Genomic DNA, 24,707 nt, shown 5'->3' on the forward strand with positions numbered 1-24,707 from the left:
CACGCCCACATCGCCCTTTTGCTCCCGTTCGTTGGCGAGCGGCGTCCTGGGGGCGTGTCCTATTGCCAGCCCCACCCCTGACGCGCCTATACAAGCCGGCACTTCGGCGCGCGGCCGCCTAGTAAGAGCCGGACCGCAGGGCCGAGGGTTGGTCTCTGTGTTGCGACCCCTGCGGAAGAAGATGAACGGGACGCGTAACTGGTGTACCCTGGTGGGCGTGCATCCGGAGGGGCAGACCGCGGTAAGGAAAAGCGGCCGCGCCGCCGCCCTCCCTCGGTATTCTCGGTTTCCAATTCCGCCTCTCCCGTGCCGCGCGCGAGTTCCCTGACATCGCCCGGCCCTGCGCTCGGTGTGGTCAGCGCCTCCCGGAGCTTCGCTCTTTCCGCCGCCTCGCGGCAGGCAGTGGGAGTCCTGGGGAGTCGCGCATGAAGACTCTACTGAGGCTCGAGAACTCGGGGCGTCCCTGCCCTTGGAGAGGACACTGCGGCTCCCGCCCGGGACTCGGCGCGGGTCTCCAGTGCGTGCTACTCAGGCTCCCTGTGGGCGGCTAGTTGGGTCGTCGAAGGGGGAGCCCCGAGGACGGGACCCCCTGCGTTCATTTGGACTTCGGTTCCCGACGAGGGGGATTAGGCTTTTCTGTGGGTCCTGGTGACCTCAGAGGTCCTTCAAAGAACTTCATGGTGCTTTGGGTGATCAGTAGCAAGACAAAGGATAGGGAGTGAAACCCTAGGTCCTGGACTGAAGGGTGGGGGCGGTAGAACTCCAAGTACGCCGAGGTTGGCCGGGGACTCTTGCCTTTCGTTAGGAGGGATAGGGCTGTCTTTTTGAGGGTAACCATCTCTGTTCGGATTTCTCCTCTTGCCCGCGTTCAGTTCTGCTCCCCTCCCCTCATCGGCCAACCGATTGCTTCCTGGGACGTTTTGTTGGTTTTGCTTCCGTCTCTAGCCACCAAGCCCAGGGCAAGTGAATGGAGGGAATGCCAGAACCAGGGCTGAGAAGGTGAGGCAAGTGACCTACGCGAGGGCTTTTGGATGGAGTGTGATTGTGAGGGGAGAGGAGTGCTAACGCGTCTGCTCCAGGGCTGACCCGTCTGCCCTGCTCCCCTAACTCCCTTGACTCCCAGCCCCTGTTCTCCTCACCGCAGCAGACCGTATGATTTTTTTTCTCCTCCAGAGGCAAAGGAGGGTAACTTGTGGCTGAGTATTTCTAGGCTCTGCTGGGGAACTTAACCTAGGATAGATGTGTACTATTTCATCAATTTCCAAGCTGTTGTAGGGGAAAGTGAAATGGAAGTTTTTATCCCTCCCTTTACCCACCCCCCAACTCTGTGTCTGGTTCCCTTCCCCTCTTCCTGTCTCAGCACGCCCTTGAGATAGAGCTAACCCATCTGCACCTGGATTATGGCTCTTTAAAGAATATTTATGAAATAGTTAATCATTTCAAGTTTAGGATATAGATGATCAATTAATTCTGTTCACAGTCCCCTCTCCATTTCTGCCCAGGTTGTGAAGTTTTTCTACCACATTACAACACAGGTCACGCTACTGCCCAAACTCAGTTCTCCCCATCCCTCATCTTCTGTAGCTTACCGCTCTCTGCTCCCTCTGCTATGGGACGCAGAAGAGATGGAAAGAATCCATTCTCTGTTGTGTCAGCCACAAGTCCTGCTCCATGCGCTTGCTCACTGTTCTGGAATGATTGAGTCAAGGAACAGGGTATGAAGAAAATAAAGGAGAGGGGTGTTTGGGCTTCTTTTTGCTTGCTGTAGAAAAGAGATCCAGAAAAGTCTTAAATCCCAGTCACGGGCAATGCTGGGAATGAACTGACACCTTCTTCTGTCCTTTGCTGTTTTTCTGCTTGTCTGTTGGGGGCAGAAAGAGTGAATTGGAAAATAGTGAAGAATTCAGACAATCTCCAGCCATAGATTAGTTTGAAGCTGATAATGAGAGACCTGTAGAACAGGGGGAGACACAAGTTCCTTTTTATTCCTTCTTTCTAGGCTAGACTTGAGAGTTGTTTTACTTCAAAGGTGGGAATGAAATAACTATTGCGCAGATCTGGTGTTGGAGACATTCCTGAGCTCTTAAGGGAGGGGAGGAGATGGTAAACAATCAATCAGTCAGGAGACAGGCTTTGTTCTGGATTCCTCTCCTCTGAGCCACCCAGCAGATAGAATTTATGGCTCTGGACAGTCCGCAGGAGCTTGTGGTACATTCACACCATTGACTAAGTGCTCAGCACATGTGCTGAGTGAGTGAATAAATAAACGATCAGACGTTTCTCCCATGTCAGCAGTGTAGACAGTTTTAACTGACTAGTGTGTCCTAGTGAGTGTTGGAACCCTGGGACTGTGTTGATATTTCTTCACCAGCCAGGCCATGTGCCTTAGTGCACCAAACATGGACATGGAAATAAGGCAAATTTATTCTCTGGGCTGCTTTTACTGTTGGAGGCAGGTACAGGGAGCCAGTGTTTTTCAAACTGCTGATCATAATCACATAATCACTGACATCAACTTAGTGGGTCAGAACCAGCATTAAAAAAGAAGTAGATGATGTGCTCAGAGCAGGAAGCCTGAAGAAATGACTCCTCTGTTCACAACACACTGAACAGGAATCTGGATTCATTGTGACAAGGGGCACAAAACATGCGCCCTTCCTGTGAACAAATACCCTACCTATGTCCCCCTGCATCTCCATGTGGTTGCTGTGCGGGACCCGTGAGGCAGGGTTCGATGTTGGAGGAAAAGCTGTAGTTTTTAGTGGAAGAGTTTGCCATCTAGAGCCTGTCCAATTCATGCATGGGTGGGCCATGAATGGTCTTACAGACATGAAGACTTTGAACCTCTCTTTTCAAGAGAAAGAAAGGAAGGAAAGGATTCCAACTATATGCCATTCTGGAAAAGGCAAAACTATGGAGACAGTAAAAAGATCAGTGGTTGCCAGGATTTTGTTGTGTGAGGGAAGATGAATGTACATAGTATAGAAGTTTTTTCAGGCCAGTGAAAATACTTTGTATGATGTTATAATGATGGACATGTCATTCTTTTGTCCAAACGCATCGAACATACAACATTGTTCACTTCATTAGAATGAACCCTAAGGTGATCTGTGGACTTTGAGTGACTATGACGTGTCAGTATCTGTTCATCCTTGGTTAAAAAAAAGTAGCTATTCTGGTGAATGATATTGATAATGGCTATGCATGTGTGTGGGAGGGGGTATTTGGGAGAGTTCTGTAGCTTCCTGTCAATTTTGTTGTAAACCTAAAACTGCTCTAAAAAAAAAAGTCCTAAAATAAAAAAGGAACTAGAATTAACACTCTAAGAGTGTTAGGGTAGACATTTTGGGCAAAACTTTTGTTTCAGTTATATATATATATATATATATATACACATACACACACACACACACACATACATACATACATATACATATTGTATATATGTGTGTGTTTCTTTGATTATGATGTTAAATACTTTTTTTTAGGTCCAAAAAGTTTGCAAGCCACTATAGTAAGTTATACTGGCAAATAAAAGCACAAATTACCCTCAAACTCATTTTTATTAGACATTCCCATTAAGCAACAGAGAATGGCTCCAGCTAACTTAAGGAGAGGAATTTATTAGAAGGAAATGGGCGGCTTACAGAATTTAAGGGAAAGTTTAAAAAGTCCGACCCGAGGCAGTCCTGGGGCCTCGATAGGTGGAAGAAAGTGATGGAGGGCTTCTGCTTTTGGGTGAATTGGTTCCAGCTGTTTTAGGTCTTTTTGCCATTCTGCTCAAGAGTCCAGGGAGAGGGTGTCATTGGCCCCTTGTTCCCTCTGCCCCTTTGGCCAGGGCGGATTGCGGTTCCTTGATTGACAGACCCATCAGATTACCCAGTGAAGGAGGGAAATTCTCCAAAGCAAAACCTAAGTGCTGTTATCAGTGGAGGAGGATGGAAACTGTGTGGCAAAAGCAACAGAGGTTCACTACATTAGACTCTGATTTGAATGATCTCTGATTTTCTTACATAGTCATTTTTTTAATCAAAGGAGTGTATGTGCATGATTTTAAAAAGAGCTCATAATATCAAAAGGCCTTTAAAAGTAAGCTATTCCCTACCCAAGTCCTGCCCCCTGGAAGTTACCACTTTCAACTCTCTTTTGTAGAATTTACTGCCATTTTTCTAAATAGTGTGCTTATAGTGGTACTTCTTGATTTATCAGTTGTAGACGTCATTGCCTTCCGGTTGTAGGAATTATAGGAAAGTTTATACTCCCACCCCTCACATGCTCCCTTTTCCTTCTCCCATCTTCCCAATGTGATTACAACAGTTTTTGACTAAACTAGGATTTCTTTTAATAGCCTTGTGATTAAGAGCCTAGTTCTGGGAATCTGACCCGGTGAACTATAGTCAGCGCTTCAGTGTTTGCTTTGGCCAAGGTCACTTTGGTAAATTACTTCATCTCTTCAGTCTCTGTCTCCTCATCTGTAAAACGGGGGTGATAATTGCACCCTTTCCGTAAGGTTATTGTGAGGAATGCATATGAAATATTAAGCACAGCGCCTGGCACTTGGTGAGCGCTCAGTGTTAGTTGTTGCTTCTGTGTGTCACTCACTGGCTAGACTGTTTTAACTTCCCCTGGTCGAGGGATGGAGAAAGAGTCTGGGAACTCTCTGGTCTGGTCATTATGTTGATGTTTGCTCTTACCTGTTCTTTTCCCCTTTCCTCTGCCAGTGGGCGATCTTGAGGATGAGAAGGGACCTATAGGTAGACCCTGGTTGAAGACCTGAGTAACCTTTGCTAGTCCCAACTCAGCTGGAACTGTCTTAGTCAGGGTTCATACTTTAGCATCTCCCTCTGGGCTCATTTCCTCCTCCTCCTCTTTCTGACCTCATGGCCAAGGCAGCTGGTATTCCATGATGCTCTGGGCTCTCTGATAAGGTGATTCCCTTTAAGTATTCTAATCAGTGCTGTCCTTAGAGTATTTGCTCTTACCCACTCCCCTCAATTGTCTCTACTTTTTAAAAATCTTGGTCAGTCTAGGCCAGAGGGGTTCTCTCAATGCCTGAATGGATTTGAAATTTTATATCAGCTGTAGGCTGAACCTTTGTCTTTACCCTGGAATAGATGTCATTCCTTTGGGACCTCAGAATCTGAGTTAGTTTAATGCCAAGTCTTTCCTGAGCCCCACTCTTTTTTTTTTTTTAAACTAATGCTGTGATTTATTGAAGGCTTACTATAGGCTTCATTTTCTTTTTATAAAAGCTTTACTGAGATATAATTTAAAGTATACAATTCAATGGTTTGTAGTATATTTCCAGAGTTGTAGTAATCAACACAACTGATTTTAGAACATTTTCGTCACCCCATAAAGAAATCCTGACCCATTAGCAGTCACTCCCCATTTTCCTCCAACCCCTCCCCTCACCTTACCAGTTTCTTTCTCTATGATTTGCCTGCTTGAAATATTCTATCAAAACGTAATCATATGTGATCCTTTGTGACTGGCTTGTTTCAGTAAGTGTGCTGTTTTTAAGGTTGGTCCATGTTGTAACATGAATCAATATTTCATTCCTTTTTATGGCTGAATAATATTCCATCATATGGATATATTGTGACATACGTTCATCTTAAATAAATGTTAGTGGACTTCTGGGTGATTTCTACTTTTTGTCTATTATGAATAATACTGCTGTGAACATTTGTTTCCAAGTTTTGTGTAGGCATATGTTTTAATTTCTCTTGGAAAGAAATACCTAGGATTGGACTTGCTGGGTCAGAATATTTGCATTTTTAAAAGAGGTTTCATCTGGAGTCATTGATGCTTACTCCAAAGGAATGAGTGAATTCTAGGGGGAGAGGGTACACCTCAGTGGTAGAGTGTGTGCTTGGCATGCACAGGGTCCCCAGTACCTCCATTAAAAAAAACCCTCTAATTTCCACCCCCCCACCCCCCACCCCCCACACAAAATGGTGGGAGCCCTGGCTCTGTGAAGCCTGGGTAGGGAGGTAACTCCTGAATAGAAGAACCACTGAAGCTTGGTGACTGCCTGTTCCTGCTTCTCATGAGACCTGCTACAAGCTCAGCCCATAAATTCCTCCTCACACCCTTCCATCTCCCCCATTCATTGCCGAGTTCTTACCTTCAGGGGCGCTACAGTTGATGTCTCCAAGCCTGCCAGGAATTTGGGGAATCCTGGGCTCTGCAGGAAGACCTAGGATCAGAGGCTCACTAAATCATCAGACACTTGGCACCAGCTTTTGCCCATGTTTCTCCGGGGTGGGAGTGGTGGGGTGGTTTGTACACCCAGATGGTTTCGGTTCCAGACACATGTGCTCAGAGCAGGTGGGACTAGCTTCCTCGCCTGCTGGTAATTATGGCATGTGCCTCTTTGGGTCACCGTGTAGAGTCTTGTGAAACACCTTTGTCTCCTATGCGTGGGGAGGTTTAGTTGAGGGAACAGGTATGTGCCAGGGAAGCTGGTGGCCCAGATTTAAGCCTGGCCAGCAGGGGCAGGAAGAGGAGAGAAAAATATAGGGTGGGATGGAGATAGGTTAAATAAAGAAAGGAAAAGGAAATGATCTTCCAGAGTTTGGGGGCACAGAAGCAAAAATTACAAAGCAAGGTGAGACTAGAGAGGGGAGGGTGCATTTGGGAACGGCCCCCTCATTCCAGGCTGGCTGAGCACTAGGTAAGTAGGCTTCGTGAAGAGAGAATGGCTGAGCAAAAGGGTGTCTCCCTCAGAGCTGAGAACTCAGGAGCCCACCTCCCTATGTGTACACACCCCCACTGCCAGGGCCCAGTGTTGTCCTGTGCCAGCGCTCCAGGGAATGAGAAGGGCCGTGCCACTGAGGGTGCCACCCTAAATCCCTTTTTCTCATTTCACCTCCCAGTCACCCTGGTCAGCCCTCCGCTTGTCCAGCCTGTGCCTGTGGGCCTGGGAGCCAGACAAAAGGCAAACACCTGTTTTGTTGGCTAATCTGTGGGGAGGAGCAGGAATGATTCTTTGTGCTACACTCAACAAAGAGCCGTCTCTGGCCTAAAGAGCCCTGCAGAAGGCAGGACCAAGGGCACCCGAGACCAGCAAGCTGAATGGTTGGGAGTCTCAGCCAGGAGAGGGTTGACCTCCAACCACTGCATCTGGCCTCTTCGACTTTACTGCTTTTCTCATCGTGGTCTCTGGGGAACCATTGTTTCGAGGCACTGGCTAGTCCCATTTCTCAGAAGGGGAGGACTGAGGTGGCTGCTTCTGCAGCAGCTTGAGAGACCATGCACGTTTCAGGTGGGAGAGGGACAGGACTGAGGGACAGAGTGATGGAGGAGTAGGTTGCAGGGTGAGAATAAGTTAAGGGTGCTGGTTTCCAGCTCAGGGGCAATCTCCACTTGCCTTACTTCCTTTTAGAAAGACCCTTGACCCTCAGCTGCCATCCTGTCTTCATGGCCCCCATCGCTGCGTAGGGAGCGGGAGCTGGGGAGACATTTTTCCCATAGATCCTTCCCCTATTCACGTGAGCCTGTGGTGTGAGAACCTCTGGGGCCTCCCCGTTTATCTCCCTATCCCTTCTCCTTAGCGTCTTGATCTCTAAGCCCTCAGCTATGTTTACCCCCTCCCCGCTCTGAGGAGTGAGTCACAGATGGAGATTTGTTTGAACAGAGTGGAGAGGCTGTCTATAATTTAGAGGTGGCTCGGCTTCTCCCCAGGAATGTTTATGAGGTTAGAGGCTGCTTACCTTGTGATTAGCTCTGTTCCTTTTTCCCTAGAGAAGATGGTTCCCCTTCCTATCATGCCTTTCAGAGAGTCTCCCGTGGGGACCAGCCTGCCAGACAGCTTGCAGTGTTCCTAAAGCTCCCTGGAGCTGCTCACGGCCCTGAGGTCGCTTGCGCCCCAGAAAGCAACCGATGGTACCAAGCAGAGAGGGGCCCGGGTTCCCTCCGTGGCTGTGGGCTGGGGTTGCGGGGTGAGGTCTGCGGCCTTACAGACTAGACTCTCTGGCTCTGGAGGTTGAGGTGCCAGAGAGAACCCTGGATTTGTTCTCAGGCTCCATTTAGACAGTCTGTCCCACCCACCCCCCTTCCCTTGTAGCCGTTGCAGAGCTCCTTGGGAAAGCTGATGCTGCCTCGCCTTTTGAAGTGATGTATGGTTTGCAGAGCACTTTCACACCATTCCTGCACATCTACTACCTACCTGCCCGGAATGGAGGCAAGGGAGGTATTCCTACCCCCATTTTGCGGAAGGAAAACTGCCCAGAGAGATAAAGGGATTTGCTCAAGGACTAGGAGGTGTCGTTCAGACTCAGACCCCACCTCTGGCTCTAAGTTGAGTACTTCTTCTTTCCTTCTCTTTATTTATGTATTTTATTATAGGAGTGTCGCACAAATACATTTTTGTTGCAGAAGTTTAAAACGCTATAGAAGTATATGGACTGAAAGTCCCTTTGCGCTCCAGGTCTTCCCTAGCTTAGTGTGTATGAGTTTAATGCTTCTCCGTTGTGCTTACTTTCAAGAAGTGCCAGGGTGGCATGGTGGTTAGGAGCACAGACTCTGGAGCCACAGGGCCTGAGTTTGAATTCTGCCTCTGCTCCTTACTGGTTGTATGACATTGGGCAAGATACTTAACTTCTGTGCCACAGTTTTCTCATCTGTAAAATGGGGGTTTATAACTACCATGCCAACTGTTGTGAGGATTAAATGAGTTAATACATGTAGAGCCCTTAGAACAAGGTCCAATAGTCTCAGCCTGCAGTAGTTGCTTTATTTGGAGGTTGGCAGTTACCAGTGCTATAAACATATACGTGTACTTAAATAAATGAAAAGTCATATTTCATGAATGAATTTGTACCTCGCCTTTTTTCACTTGATACATCTTGGAGATCTTTTACTGTCGATTTGTAGAGGTTCATTTATCAGCAGTGTAGTATTTCATAGCATGGATGTTGTCATACTTGATTTTCTCACTCACTTGAGAATAGATATGCTGTTTCCAGGTCTTCATTGCAGTCAACATTTTTACACATGTCTGTTTGACCAGGTGTGCGTGGGTTTTCATAGGGCATGTTCCTAGAAGTGGAATTACTGGGTCAAAGGGTTTACAAAATATGCAAACTCTTTTTATTACTGTTGCCAAATTAACTTCTTTTAAAAAAAATGTTTTATTTGTTTTAATAAATGGAGGTATTGAGGATTGAACCCAGGACCTTGTTCATGCTAACCATGCACTCTACCACTGGGCTGTACCCACCCCCCCAAATTAATTAATTTTAAATTAAAAAAATTTTTTTAATTTGATTTTTTAATTGAACTACCATCATTTACAATGGGTCAATTTCTTGTGTACAGCACAATTTCCCAGTCATGCATGTACATACATATATTCGTTGTCATATTTTTTTCCATTAAATGTTGTTATAAGACATTGAACATAGCTCCCTGTGCTATACAGCAGAAACTTATAAAAATCTATTTTTATATATAGTGGCTAACGCTTGTAAATCTCAAACTCCCAAATTTATCCCTTCCCACCCCCTTTCCCCAGTAACCATAAGATTGATTACTATGTCTGCAAGTCTGTTTCTGTTTTATAGAAGATTTCATAGTGTCCTTTTTTTTCCCTTTTTTTTTTTTTAGATTCCACATATAAGTGATATCATATGGTATTTCTTTCTCTATCTGGCCCAAATTAATTTCCAAAAATACTTTTATAAATTTACGCTCTCTCCAACGATGTACATGTGAGGTTAGTCTTCTCTGCATCCTCACCAACCCTAGATGTTATTAGTATCTTTAAAATTTGCCATTCAGTTGGTCTAAAAATGATATTTCCGTAGAATTTACATGAAATTTCTCAATTGCTTTACTGAACAGCAAGGAGACTTGTGTACGTGGGATGTTTTAAAGCATAGAAATAAAACGGGCACCTATGTGCTGAACAACCAACTTAAGAAACAGAACATTACCAACGCATGCTCAAGGAATATATCGCTTAGTTTGTCATCTTTTCAACTTTACATACATGGTATCATCTGTGTTCTGCTTACTTTTTTGCATAATATTAATTTTGAGGTTCATTCACGTCGATGCATGTAGCTGTAGGTCATTTATTTTCGCTGCTGGGTAGTAGTTCATTGTACTAGTATGCCAGAGTTTATTCATCTGTTCTCTTTTTTTTTTATTTTTGTTTTTATTTATTATTTTAAATAAAAAATTTAATATTTTTTTCTTTTGTTTTTCTTTGTTTGTCGTCTGTTTTCTTGTCAGTGTACCAGTTGGGTTGTTTCCAGAGTTTTGCCTTTGCAAACAGTGCTGCCGTGAGCATACTTCCCCGTGTCTTATTTTACACTTCTTAAACCTAAGTTTGATAACATTCTCCCCCAAATGATAACTCATTGTTTTAATTTGTATTTCCCTCGTCAGTGGTAAGGTTGAGCATCTTTTGTTTATTAGCCACTTACATTTCTTCTTAGAGTTGCCTTTTTTAGTCTTTGCTCTTTTTCTTTCTTGTTTTCCCTCTTTTCATGGTATTCCATACCTCTTCTCTAAGCTGAGGAGCCTGGTGTTCTCAAGAGAAAGGGAATTGGGAAAGTCCCAGGCCGCATTACCTGGAATGCACGCAACACGTATTTTTTGATGTGCCTGCTCTAAACAAGGCGCTGGGCTAAATCAGCTATCCATGTCTTCAAGGAGCTTGTGGTTTTATTGGAGAGATGAATGAATACGTAGGAAGGAATGGCGCTGGGGTTATCGTGTGGGCTGTGTAGGGGGCAGCGGGTGCAGGAGCAGGCTCTGACTGAGGACTGCTGGGATGGAGCTGAGCCTTCGAGGTTGAGAGGGAACTCCCCAAGGAGGCAAGGGAGGGGAGGAGAAAACAGCACATGCACCTGTGGGGAGGTGGGAGCATGTGTTGCGTGGAAGACTCATCCGCAGAAATAGAGATTTGGATTTGGATGCCTTCCTACAATTGGATCAGGAACGTTAGGGGTAATTAGTGTGGGGTACAGGTGGGGTCCTGGTGGGAGTCAAGATGTTATGTGATATAGACAGTGATAGGCCTGATCATGAGGGGACTTTAGTGCTATGATAAGGAGTTTTCAGCTTTTTCTTATTTTCTATTTTTAAAAAGCATACATTTATTAATGTATGTTAAGCAATAACGTACATACATAAAAGTGCATGTATCATAAATGGGCAGTCAAGTAATTTTCACAAACTGGACACACTCCTCTAGCCGTCACCCAGATCAAGAAATTTACTAGTACCACAGAAGCCCCCTCTTGTCCCCTTCTAGCCATTACCTACCCTCCACCCTCAGGGCTAAACACTATCCTGGCTTCTAAAGCACATGCTAGTTTTGCTGTTTTGGATACTGTTTATGTAAGCGGAACCATGTGGTATACTTATATTTCTGAATTCTTTTGCTTAATGTTTCTGTAAAGTTCATCCATGTTGCATGTACAGTAGTGCATTTGCTTTTTCATTGTTGTACAGTGTTCTGTTGTATGACTGTATCACAGTTTATCCATTCTACTCTTGATAAACATTTGGGTGATTTCTAGTTTTTGGCTACTATGAAAATTGATACCATGAACATTCTAGTGTATGTTTTTTATGGAGAATGTCTGTATGCATTTCTGTTGAGTAGGTAACCAGGGGTGGAACTGCTGCATTACAGGGTATGCATGTGTGCATCTTTGGTAGATACTTTCAATGTGATTGTGGTAATGAACAAACCCACCATCAGTATGTATCTGATTCTTCCAGAGCCACGCTTGGTACTTTTTGTTTTTGTTTTTGTTTTCATTTTAGTCATTCTGATGGGTATTTTGTGCTAGTGCCTTGTGGTTTAGTTTCTAGTTCTTTGATGATGATGACTAATGAGGTGGAACCTTTTTCATGTGTTTATTGACCATTTGGATATCCTCTTATGTGATGTATCTGTTGAATGAAGTCTTTCGCCCATTTTTCTGTTGGGCACTGCTCTCTCTCCCTCTCTCCCTCTCATGTTCCCTCCCTCCCTGTCTTTCTCTCTTTCTTTAAATATACTTTTTATTTTGAAATAATTTTAGTTTTACAGAAAAGTTGCAAAGAATACAGACAATTCTCATATACACTTCACCCAGTTTCCCTCGGTGTTGCATAACCATGGTGCATTTGTGATAACTAAGAAATTAATGTTAATATAATACTATTAGCTAAATTATAGACTTCACTGGGATTTTACCAGTTTTTCCACTAATGTCCTTTTTCTAACCCAGGATTCAGTCCAGGATACCACATTGTTTTTAGTCTTTTTGTTATTTGTAGGAATTCTTAATGTATTCTGAATAGCCTTTGTCAGATATTCATGGAGTGCATAGCTTTGGCTCTGTGGGTTGCCATGCACTCTCTAAGTGATGTCTTTTGATGAACAAGAGTTCAAAATTTTAATATTGTCCGATTTATCAATTTTTTGAGAGGGGAGGATTTTTTTGTGTCATGTTTAAGAAAAATTTTGCCTTTGCCAAGGTCATAAAGATGTTCTATGAAGCCTTTATTGTTTTACTTTTCATATCTGCAGTCCACTTGGAATTAATGTTTGAGTATATGTGGAGTAGGAGTTAATAATCATCTTTTTCCATAGCAAGACATATGTACTTTAACCTATAAGCATATGGAATATGCTTATGAAAAATATTTTAAAGAGGAACATTATGTCAAATTTTGAGGAACTGGCATTTTTGTATGTCTGTGTATATTAGTCACTGTGTTCTCACTTAAGTGTCGTCTAAGGCTGAGGGAGAATAGGATTAATCCACACAACAAATGAAAGCCGGAACCAGTGTTTGAGCCAAGGGCTAACTGTTCCGAATGCTATTCTTTTTCTGCAAAGAAGAGAGAAAGTCAAGTTGGGCTTGAGGGGTAATGGACCCAGCAGCAAATCTGGTGGTGATCTAGGTACTGTTGTGTGTCGTCTCATTCTAACTATCAAAATAAAATGTATCTTCTAAAATAAATAAATAGATAAGAAATAAAATGAAAGAAGTTGATAATAACCTACACTGGGGTGGGAGGGTTTAGTTTGAATAAATTAGTCTGATCAATTCAGTGGTGTACTAGAGGCCATTATAAGCCAGTTCTGAAGAATGTTTAATGTGATGGAAGTTAATGATGAAATATTAAAGGGGAAAAAAAGCCAGTATATTACTGTGTACAGTAGTAGACCTTTCAAAAATATGCATAGAAAAGTTATAAGGAATACATTAACATTTTAATAGTGGCTATTTTGGAGTAGTAGGGTTATAATTACTTATTTTCTTTATTATATTCTTTAATTTTTGTCTCTGGTAGTATTTTTTTTAAAAGATAATAGTAGATTCCTATGTAGTTAAAAGAGATAATAGAGGTCTTTGTACCTTTTACTTAGCATTCCTCAGTGGAAACATCTTGCAAAACCACAGTATACTGTCACAACCAGGGTAGTGGCATCGATGCAGTCGAGATAGAGCAATTCCATCACCACAAAGATACTCAGGATGCCCTTTTACAGCCACACCTGCTTCCTTCCCACCCCCATCTTCCCCTTAACTCCTGGCAACCCCTAATCTGTTCTCCATTTCTGTAACTTTATCATTTTAAGAATATTACATAAATACACCGAAAGTTGACACAACATTGTAAACTGACTATAACTCAATTAAAAAAATAAAATTAAGTTAAAAAAAAGAATATTATATAAATGGAGTCATATAGTTTGTAACCTTTTGTGATTGGCTTCTTTCACCTAGCTTAATTTTTGGAAATTGTGGTCACGTGCATCAATATCCGTTTCATTGCTGAATAGTAACGGCTATCCATCATACGGGTCTCCCACAGTTTGTTTAACCATTCACCTACTGAAGGGCGTTTGCGTTGTTTCCAGTTTTGGAACATTACAGATAAAGCTGCTTATAAACATTAATGTACAAGTTTTTGTGTGAACATAAGTCTTCATTTCTCTGGGATAAATGCCCAGGAGTATAATTGCTGGGTAACATGGTAGTTGTATGTTTAGTTTTTTATTTCATTTTATTTTTTAATGGAGATACTGAGGATTGAACCCAGAACCTTGTGAATGTTAAGCATGTGCTCTATTACGCTGCCCCACCCCACCACCATTTAGTTTTTAAGGAGACTGCAAACTGCTTTTCAGAGTGGCTTTGTCACTTTATATTCCCACCAGCAATGTGTCAGTGATCCAGTTTCTCTGCATTCTTGCTAGTGTTTGGTGGTGTGTTTTTTGTTATAGCTTTCTGATAGGTGTGTAGTGGTATCTCTCTGTGGTTTTAATTTGCATTTCCCCTGATGATGTTGAATATCTTTTTATTTGCTTATTATGCTTATTTGCCATCTGTGTATCTTCAGTGAAATATCTTTTTATGTCTTTTACCTGGGTCCTAACAAAATATTAGGGAATAAAATCTGTATGTTAATGAGAGATATTGGTTTGTAGGTTTTTTTTTTCTTCTTTAAAATTGGCTTTGGTTTTGCTACCATGGTAAGAATAGCTTCATAAAGTGAATTTGAAATTATTCTCCCCTCTTATTTTCTGGATGAGATTATGTAGAAATCGCATTGGTGCTAATTAAAAAATATTCAATCATTGAACATAATGTAGAAAACTCAAGAAGAGAGAGAAAGTCTATTGCATTTACCCACATTTTTGCTGTCCATGTTGTTTATGTCTTTAATGTTAAAAAGTATTTGGTAGAATTCTCCACTGGAACCATCTGGGCTTGGGTATTTCTTCTTAGAGACTTTTTAAATTATGAAATTAATTTCTTTAATAGTCATAAGGCTATTCATATTACCTATTTCATAGATGCACTGTTGTAGTTTGTATTTTTTGAAGACTTGGTTCATTATGTCTGAATTGTCAAGTTTATGTTTATAGAGTTCATAGCATACCTTATACTTTGAATACTTGCAGGGTCTGTAGAAATATGCTATTTCATTCCTGATATTGGTATCTATGTCTCTATTATTGTTTGTCAGTCTTGCTTGTCAGTTTATTAATTTCATTGATCTTTTCAAAGAACCAGCTCTTTGTTTCATTGGTTTTTCTCTATTGTTTTAGTATAGGTCTACTGGTAAGACATTCTCTTAATTTTCCTTTACCTAAGAATATCTTGATTTCCTCCCATTCCTGAAGAATAGTTTTCCTGGAAAAAGATTATTGATTGAGAGGGTTTTTTTCAGCAGTTGAAAAATAGTGTGCCATTTCCCTCTGGCCTTCATGGTTTCTGATGGAAAATCTGTTGTTGTTCAAATTGTTTTCCCCCTATAGGTAAGGTGTCATTTTTCTCTGGCTGCTTTCAAGACTTCTTCTTTGCTGTTAGTTATCAGAAGTTTAATTATGATATATTTTGGCATGAATTTTAGGTTTATCATGTTTGGAATTTGCTCAGCTCCTTCAGTCTTCAGGTTTTTTATGTCTTTGCCAAATTTGGGAAGCTTTCAGCCATTATTTCCTTGAGTACTTCTTCAGCTCTCTCTCTTTCTTCTTTCAAACTTGGATTCTGATGACATGAATGGAGGTGATGACCTCTCAAGGCCCCAGTCCAGCCTAGTTCTCTATGCTCTTCCAAGTAGAATGCCATGAAATGAACCAGACTTGATGGTCTTCATTGATTAGTAACTCCTTTGTTCTGGATGAGGGGTGCCCCAGCTTATCCCAACTGCCTCCAGGAATGGGGAGGTTGTGTTTTAATCAAAGTGCATGCCTGTGTCCTGGGGAAAAAGAGTCATCAGCCACTCTGGCTATTTTGAAATCATTTCTTCTTCTTTATTTTGTAATGTTCTCTTGACCTAGATGTCATGGAACACTCACTATGCATTCAGAAAATACTTCCCTTTGTTAGAGGCAGACAGCAGCCCACAAGGAGTTAACAGTTAGAAGGGGCAGTTCCTCACAGATCACAGATAAGTGAGAGGCAGGTGCCACCCCACCCCCACTGGAGGCCCTGTGATGCTCAGGGAGGGAAATTCCCACAGAATGTAGGGAGGTGTCATGGAAGATGTGGCATTTGAATGCAAACTCTTGAGGGACTTGCAGTTGCCTCTGGTGAAAATGGAAAGAAAGAAGATTGAAAGCAAAGGAGATGATGAGAACAAAGTTACTGAAGGGGGAAAGCATGGGATGTATTGGCTGGAGGGCAGTGAAGAGCAGAAGCAGGAGACGTGAGTTGACTCAGACTGTGGAGACCCTTAAATGCCACACTAAGGATCTGGCTTTTGTTTGGTAGGAATTAAGTGTTTTTGTAACCCCAGCTACATTGCCAGGATTGGAAAGCCTTAAGGGTCATGTGGGAGTGTCTTCCATCTTTCTTAAATTTGGGTTCATTCCAAGAAGTGAGAGGAGGCTAATACTTGACTACCTTCCTCTAATGTGGCAGAGAACTACCTCCATACATTTTCAGTTAATCTTCAACCAGAAACCCCTCTGTTGGAGGGTAGTTTTCCCATTTTACGGCAAGATCACTGAGAGTTAAGTATCTGACTATAGAGACTGATTACTTCTCCACCAATCTACTCTTTCTTGGGTAGGAAGGACTGTTGCCTGCCCAAAGAAGCTTCTACCAGCTCGCTGAGCAGAGTCCACTCTTTCTTTCCAGTGGACATTTGAAAGGTTAAGGAAGTTCCTTAAAACCTGTTAAGACTGAGATGGCTTTTATACTTCTGGACCTCAAGGCAGGGTATGACCAATGACCTCAAGGTCACTCTCAGCATGGCTAGTTCAGCACCCATCCTCCCTTCACTGGCTGGGATAGGCATAGACCCCTCTTTCGTGCTCTCATAATACCAAAGCTGGAAGGAGCAAGAGAGATATTTAGTCCAACACCTTATTTTTCCAGTGGGAACCAGAGGTGGCTAAGCCTCTTGTGCACCTGTGCACGTAACATAGGTTCTTGGCGGGGTTTGGTCCGCTCTCCCTTGCTGATCCTCTCTCAATGTTCTGATCTCCGCAAATCTCTAGCCCTCTGCTTTTTCCTCTTACCGAGTTTTTTCCTCTCTGGTTTTCTATTTTCCCCACAGTGCAGGGTTTTTTTTTTAAAATTTTTTTATTGGGTATAGTCAGTTTATAATGTTGTGTCAATTTCTAGTGTACAGCAAGTTTCAGTCATCCATGTACATGCATATATTCCTTTTTATAAATTACTACAAGATACACCATACTGCACTATACAGTAGAAACTTGTTGTTTTTCTGTTTTATATATGGTAGTTAGTATCTGCAAATCTCGAACTTCCGATTTATCCCTCCCCCTGTCCTTTCCTCCCTCGTAACCACACAGTGTTTTTTAAACTTTCTTTGAGTTGTTGAAAGAAAGTCTGCTTCTTCCTTTGCAATTAATTTGATCTCTAGATTAAATACCTATTGTCTTGCCTGCCCTCATTTGAATTATTTTCTGTGTGGCTCATAGAAATAAGGGTTTGGATTAAGGGACCTTCGTATGGTTTGGTTCAAGAAAGATATCCTAGTCTTGTAAAAAGTGTATCAGTAACTTCCTGGTTGGCTGTCAGGGGCAGAAGTTCTGGACTGGGGATGACCAACCTTTCAGGGTTGGGGAAAGAGGTAACGCATGCAGTGTGCTTCCTGTAATGCGAGGCCCAGGGCAGCCCCTCTGGAGCCACACGGAGCGAAGCGCTGTGTAGTGTCTGTGTGGGGTAAAGAGCACTGTCAGAGGCCCCAGAGATGTCCGTACCGCCCAGGAGTGACCTGATCTTGGGTGAGCTGATGTCACCTCTGCAGACCTCAGCTTGTCTTGTCTGAGAAATGGCTGTAACAAGGCCCTCTCCGCGGGGCTGGCAGAAGGTCACCTGTGCTCGTAGTAGACTGTAAAGGTAAGAGGTTATCGTTGCTGTCATTGTCATTATTAGGGCAGCGTGGACATTCTCAGGCTGACCCTCCAGAGTGAACTGACAGGAGATGAACTTGAACGCATAGCTCAGCAGGTATCGAGGTTTCTGGTGGGGTGAGGCCTCCTCCCTCATCCAGTCCTCCCTCCTTGCTGCCGCCCCCTGTCTCCGCCCCCTGTCTCCGTGCTGGCTGGAGCATCTCCCTTCAGACACCCCAGCTGCCCTCGGTATTGTGCTCTGCTTCGGGGGATGGGGAGACCCCCCACTAATATTAAAACTAACCTGCAATTTCTACTAATTTCCCCTGTCCTGTGTTCTTGCTGCTGTGTGGCTTCTGGTAGAGGTTCTGAAGTGAATTTTTGGAGATGAAAATCGGACTAACCCTTCAAGTCTTTTGAGGAGCGGTTCTTGTGCATTGGCTGAGGGGCAAAAGGTCTGTGCTTGTCATGTGATTTCTGAGCCACTTTTCTCTCTCTTTCTGGCAGGCGGGCAGGAAGACCTATGCCATGGTGTCCGGCCGCTCAGCCGGGCATTCTCTGGCCTCGGAACTGGTGGAGTCCAATGATGGACATGAAGAGATTATTAAGGTAAGCTTAGCTCACCTCCACTGTTTCTGCTCCACTCCATCCCCCTGCAGACACCTGGAAGGGAAAGGCCAAAGAGAGCTTGTGGTTTGACTAGGAAGAACCAGACCCACGATGCTAGTTCCTGGCCATCTCTTGGAAGAATCTTAATGAACACCAAGGGACCACAGTCAATCTATAGTGACTTTGGTGCAACCCAGCCCCAGGCATGGGGATGGGTGGAATGACCTTTCGAGGTGTCACCCACTGGCCATATTTAGCTGCTGGAAGTTGTGAAGACAGGTGGGAAGTGTGTTTATGGAACTTATTTTTACATATTAGAACAATTTTTGTTATTTCTTTTTTAAAAATAGCCTTTTGAGATATAATTCACATACCATGCAATTCACTTAGTTAAAGTGTACAATCCAGTGGTTTTCAGGCTGTTCACAAAGCTGTGCAACCACCACCACTATTAATTTCAGAACATGTTCAGTCACCCCTTCTAGCTCCTGGCGATCATCAGTTTACCTTCTGTCTCTACAGATTTGCCCCTTCTAGACATTTTGTATAAATGGAATCACACAACACGTGGCCCTTTGTGTCAGGCTTCTTTCACTTAGTACGGAATTTTTAGGGCTCAGCCACGCTGTAACTTATATCAATGCTTACTGCTTTTAATGGCTGAATCATATTCCCTTGAATGAATAGATCACATTTTGTTACCCATTCATCAGTTGATGGACATTTGGGTTGTTTCCACTTACTTGCTTTTATGAATAATACTGCTATGAATATTCATGTACAAATCCTTGGGTGAACATACGGTTTCAATTCTCTTGATGATACCTAGCAGTAGTGAATTTGCTAGGTCATATGGTAATTCTATATTTAATCTTTTGAGGAACTACCAGACGTTTTCCCAAAGCATCTGTTCCGTTTTACATTCCCACCAGCAATGTATGAGGGTTCCAATTTCTGTAAATCCTCACTAGCATTTGTTACTGTCCATCTTTTTGATTATAGCCAGCCTAGTGGACATGAAGTGGTATCTTGTTGTGGTTTTAATTTGCGTTTCCCGAATGATATCTTTTCATATGCTTATTGCCCATTTGTATATTCAGATCCTTTGCTCATTGAAAAATTCATTTGTGTTTTAATTTTTTTTTTAATGGAGGTACAGGACCTTGTGTATGCTAAGCACACGCTCTACCACTGAGCTATACTCTCCCCTCATTTGTGTTTTAATTGCTGAGATATAAGGGTTCTTTTATATGTTCTGGATACTAGACCCTTACATGATTTAGAAAAATATTTCCCATTCTGTGGATTTTTCTTCTTTTTTTAAACTTTTGAAAAAAATTGAAGTACAGTTGATTTACAATATTGTACTAGATTCAGGTGTACAGCTTAGTGATTTGGTTATACATATATATGTATATATCTATATGTTTTTTTGAACTTTCTTGATGATGTCCTTTGAAACAAGTTTTTAATTTGGGGAGATCCAATTTATATATATTTTTTCTTTTGTCACTTTTGCTTTTGGTGTTGTATATAAGGAGGCTTTGCTTAACCCTAGGTCACAAAGATTTATTCCTATACTTTCTTCAGAGAGTTAGTTTTAGATCTTATGAATAGGTCTGTGATCCACTTTGGGTTAATTTTTGTGTATGTTGTGAGGAAGGGGTCTGACTTGATTCTTTTGCATGAGGATGTCCATTTTCACCAACATCATTTGTTAAAAAGACTGTTCTTTCCCCGTTAACTTTTCTTGGCACCCTTGTTGAAAATCAACTGAGTGTATTTTTATTATATTATTATTATTTCTGGACTCTCATGTGTATTACATTGGTCTACATGTCTGTCCTTAGGTCTGTCCCACATTATCTTGGTTACTATTGCTTTGTAATAATTTTGTTCTTTTTCAGGATTGTTTTAGCCATTCAGGATCCTTTGCATTTCTGTATGAATTTTTTTTTTTAACGGAGGTACTAGGAATTGAACCCAAGACCTTGTGCACGCTAAGCATGCATTCTACCACTGAGCTATACCCACCCTACCCCACGTGAATTTTAGGATCAGTTTGTCAGCTTCTGCAAAGAAGCCAGCTTGGATTTTGACAGGAATTGTGTTGAATTTGTAGTTCAACTTGGGGAATATTGCCACCTTAACAATACTAAGTTTTTCAATCTGTGAAAACAGATGTTTGTTTACTTCTTTAGGTCTTTTATTTCTTGTTCCAGTTATGTTCTGTAATTTTCAGAATACAAGTTTTGGACTTTGTTAAATTTATTTCTAAGTTTTTTCCCCCAGTTTGTAGCTATTATAAATAGAATGGCTTTTGAATTTCGTTTTTGGATTGTTCATTGCTAATGTATGGAGTCACAACTATTTTTTGTATATTGATCTTGTATCCTTCCTTTAATGAATAATGTTGCTATGAATATTCATGTACAAGTTTTGGAGTGAGCATATGTTTTCAATTCTCTTGATACTACCTAGCAGTAGTGCAGTTGCTAGGTCAGATGGTAATTCTATGTTTAATCTTTTGAGGAACTTCCAGACATTCTTATATGAATATTCTATATACACGATTATGTCATCTACAAATAGTTTTACCTTTTCCTTTCCAATCTGGATGCCTTTAATTAATTTTTCTTACTCAGAGTCATTACATGGCCTTTGAAGAAAGTAAAACCACGCCATAATTCTATCAATGTAATCACTGTTGTAGTGTATCCTCTTGGACATTTTCCTATACATATGTGTTTTTTTTAAATTATATTATATACTCTATTCTACAATTTGCTTGTCCCCCCACCTTTAATGGTACTTTGTAACATCTTCTGTATCCATAAATGACTGTATAATATTCTATTATGCACATACCATAGTTTATTTAATCTTCCATTGTTGGATATTTTATTTCCATTTTTTGCAACCACAGACAATATATTTTCTTGAGCATACATGTTACTAACTTGTGCATCTGATTTATTTAATACAACTAATAAAGAAATATTTTCTAAGTTGAAAAAGATTCAAGCACGATATACAGAGAAAAATGTGTAAATCCCCTTAAACAACCCCCTTTCCGTGATTTACTTACATGCATGTGAGTGTTGTGCTAGTTCAGATAAACTTGTTTCGTTAGGATACGTTTCCAGAGGTAAATTTGGCGGGTCAAAGAGTAGATCTGGTTTTAAGTCTTCCAATTAGAATCACCAGATTGCCACCCAGAAACGTGGTGACAGTTTACCCTCTTAACCAGCTGTGTAAGAGACTGCCTGTACACAGTTAATTTAACTGGAGGTTTTCCTAATGAAGTGGTATTGTTTCACTTATTTTCAGGTGTACTTGAAGGGGAGGTCTGGAGATAAGATGATCCATGAGAAGAATATTAACCAGCTGAAGAGTGAGGTCCAGTATATCCAGGAGGTGGGCACCCCTTCCCTTTGTGGAAGTGACCTAGGTCATTTCTCTGAACCTCACATTTTTTTAGCTCCCTTCTTTGTAGGTTCTGACTTTCTCCCTTCTGCTCCCTTCCTGTCTCCAAAATGCCATAATGTCCCTTCATGTGTCAAATAGCATTTCTGACCCTTCCATTAATCAACCAGTTCATTGATCACCAGCTACTTATTAAACACCATGCACCTAGAGCTATGCCCCAGGCACCCTACCTAAAATTGCCAGCCTTGGTTCCCCACTTTTTTAACCCTCGCCCTGGCTTCATGTTTCTATGGCACTTGTCGCTATATAACATATTACATGCTTTATTTATTTATATTTTGGGTTGTGTGTCTCCCCAACTAGATGTTAGATCCACCAGGGCAGGGGTGTTATTATTCTGCTGCTGGTGTAGGAGGGACTGGGCTGCAGCCCCGCTTGACTAGAGGCTCTCCTCCCCCGAGCTAGTGCTTAGAACAGTATGTGACTCAGGAGTATGGGTTGTGGGTAGACACAAAGGCGTGGCGTTGGTGTGGGTGGTCTCTTTCCCAAAACTAAAGCCTCTTGCCCTCCCCTCTCAGGCCAGGAACTGCCTGCAGAAGCTCCGGGAGGATATAAGTAGCAAGCTTGACAGAGATCTGGGAGATTCTCTCCCTCAACAGGAGATCCAGGTAATAGGAAATGGTCCATGATTGGGTTCCCACTGAGGACCCCACTGGTGCGGTTGTGCCGACAGTTCCATTTACCAGTCACCCAGTGGGTGCTGAGTCTAATACCACTGCCAGGAAAGGTGAGAACACAGGTGATGCTGGCTTCTCTCCGCACTCACAGCCCTGTCAGGGCTCTCCAGAAGATGGGCACTTGTGTTTACACAGGTCAGCCTATGTACAAGCACACCCGTTCCTAAAACATGTACAAAAATTGAATTTATATAAGTAAAACTATTGTTGAATTATTGCCAAACCTCTTAATCTTTAAGGATTCTGTGATCAATCTTCTTGTAATGCAAAGCCTTCTAAAGCAGAAAATTACCTATAAATACAAACTTCTCAGAAGCTGATCTTGCGTGACATGGGCGGTGCCTGTAGTGTGCACTGGAGGTCTTGGTCCTTGTCTGTCACTCACCTGTGTCTGTGGCTGTCTCTGCCCAGGGACGGGAAGCTCCTCCGGGCTAGGGTTTACCTTCCCCTGTCTCTGGGTCCCCACACCCCAGCCCAGCGTCTGGGACACACAAGAGCATCAGTAAATGTTTGGTAGACTAAACTGGGATGGATGATCCTAGGATCCTGCTTTTCAGTTTTTCTAAAATTTGAGGCTAGAAGAGTCCTCAGGGGAGCAGAAGTGTCTCTTTTGTGACTTCACTCTCGCTCCCTTAGATTCCGAGTCCTGTCTCCCTCATTTGCATTCGGTTTGGGCTGGGTATTCCTTCTTGGGAGCCCCTGCCCTCGCTCTCCCGATGGGAACGGTGACCTAGCAGCCGGTGCCAGTGATGTTCCTCTTCGTCTTGGACACGTGATAGGCTTGGCTGGTGGCTTCCCTCTAATTCATCTTGCTTTGGCTGCCTGAGCTCACATCTGGCTGGTGGGAGGTGCTCCGTCCGGTGACTGAAGAACCTAATGAGCTCAGAGCCTGGCCCAGAAATCCAGGCCCCTTGTTGGCACAAACCAGCAGTCACATGATGACTAATCAGGCTTTGACTTGGAAAGAATTGCAGCAAATGCCGCTTATTCTTTTGATTTATGCTTTGTCAAACCTTGTCAGGATCCCCAAGGGGCAAGGGAAACTCTGTGTCAGGCAGTTGCTCGTATTTCCTGGGCTGTGAGGAATGGGCCTGCACACTTTCCAGTCTGCTGGAGGGTTTTAGCCTGAGGTTTCCTTCCTCCTCCCTGCAAGGCTAGAGTGTTCCCTCCCAAGGCTGTGCACATTTCTCCACTGCCTCTTTCCTCTTTTCCTACAGAGCACTAGAAGTTTCCCTTCCCTTCCCTTCCCTTCCCTTCCCTTCCCTTCCCTTCCCTTCCCTTCCCTTCCCTTCCCTTCCCTTCCCTTCCCTTCCCTTCCCTTCCCTTCCCTTCCCTTCCCTTCCCTTTCCTTCCCTTCCCTTCCCTTCCCTTCCCTTCCCTTCCCTTCCCTTCCCTTCCCTTCCCTTCCCTTCCCTTCCCTTCCCTTCCCTTCCTTACTCTTTCTTCCTCCCCTCCTTCCCTCTTGTCTTGTCTTCTCCTTTTTCTCTTTTCTTTTTATCTAAGATTTGAGCTCTTAGAAGAATCATGTTTCAAAGTTGATTGCTTGGGACTGTTTTCATTACCAATTTTATTTTTCTTGATCAACAGGTGGTGCTAGAAAAGCCGAATGGCTTCAATCAAAGTCTCCCGCCCGAGGTAGGTAACCAGCAGGAGAGTGGTCACCACCGCTTAGCCAGGAGGCGGGGAAATCCTCCTTCCTGGGCTTTCTGTTTATTGCTTTCTCTCTCTCACGAAATAGGAAAGTAATTTTTACTTGCTGTAGAAATTCAAACACAGGAGGAAAAATGGAAACTCTCCTTGCCCAGTCCCACTCCTTAGTCGGTTTCGTAGCGTGGTGGTTATCACGCTCGCCCGGCCCAGTCCCACTCCTTGGGAGTATCCACGGTCAACAGACTGAAGTGGGTGATCCTTTTAGAGCGGTGCTCCTCAGCCTCCACTGAAGCCCACTGGAATGGCCTCGGGAGCCTGAGTGGATGCGGTACCTGTGTGCCATCCCTGGAAGCTGTCATCTAACTGGTCTGAGATGTGGCCTGGGCATCAGGTCTTTTAAAAAGCTCTTCAGATAATTCTGATGCTTAGCCAAAGTTGAGCACCAATGT

The 24,707-nt window shown here is 42.9% G+C and overlaps 1 protein-coding gene and 1 non-coding gene across 4 annotated transcripts in view; both read left to right on the forward strand.

Annotated features, from left to right (window-relative positions):
- Positions 1-111: 111 nt before the first annotated feature.
- TUFT1 (tuftelin 1) overlaps positions 112-24,707 on the forward strand; it is a 36,789-nt gene continuing 12,193 nt past the window's right edge. Inside the window, exons 1-6 of one of the 3 annotated variants that reach the window (XM_010996785.3) lie at positions 115-241; positions 17,877-17,951; positions 18,341-18,442; positions 21,773-21,859; positions 22,450-22,539; positions 24,196-24,243. In XM_010996785.3, coding sequence (XP_010995087.1) covers positions 182-241; positions 17,877-17,951; positions 18,341-18,442; positions 21,773-21,859; positions 22,450-22,539; positions 24,196-24,243 — 462 coding nt within the window. In that variant the 5' untranslated portion in view covers positions 115-181. Of the gene's footprint in view, positions 242-17,876; positions 17,952-18,340; positions 18,443-21,772; positions 21,860-22,449; positions 22,540-24,195; positions 24,244-24,707 lie in introns of all 3 variants that reach the window. The other 2 variants (XM_010996786.3, XM_010996787.3) reach the window with 2 other exon arrangements.
- LOC116148267 (small nucleolar RNA SNORA11) lies at positions 2,552-2,681 on the forward strand. Its single transcript, XR_004131785.1, has one exon. It is a non-coding gene; the product is annotated as a small nucleolar RNA SNORA11 (small nucleolar RNA).

The sequence above is a fragment of the Camelus dromedarius genome, chromosome 23 (genome assembly GCF_036321535.1).
Source record: "Camelus dromedarius isolate mCamDro1 chromosome 23, mCamDro1.pat, whole genome shotgun sequence".
Lineage (NCBI taxonomy): Eukaryota > Metazoa > Chordata > Mammalia > Artiodactyla > Camelidae > Camelus > Camelus dromedarius.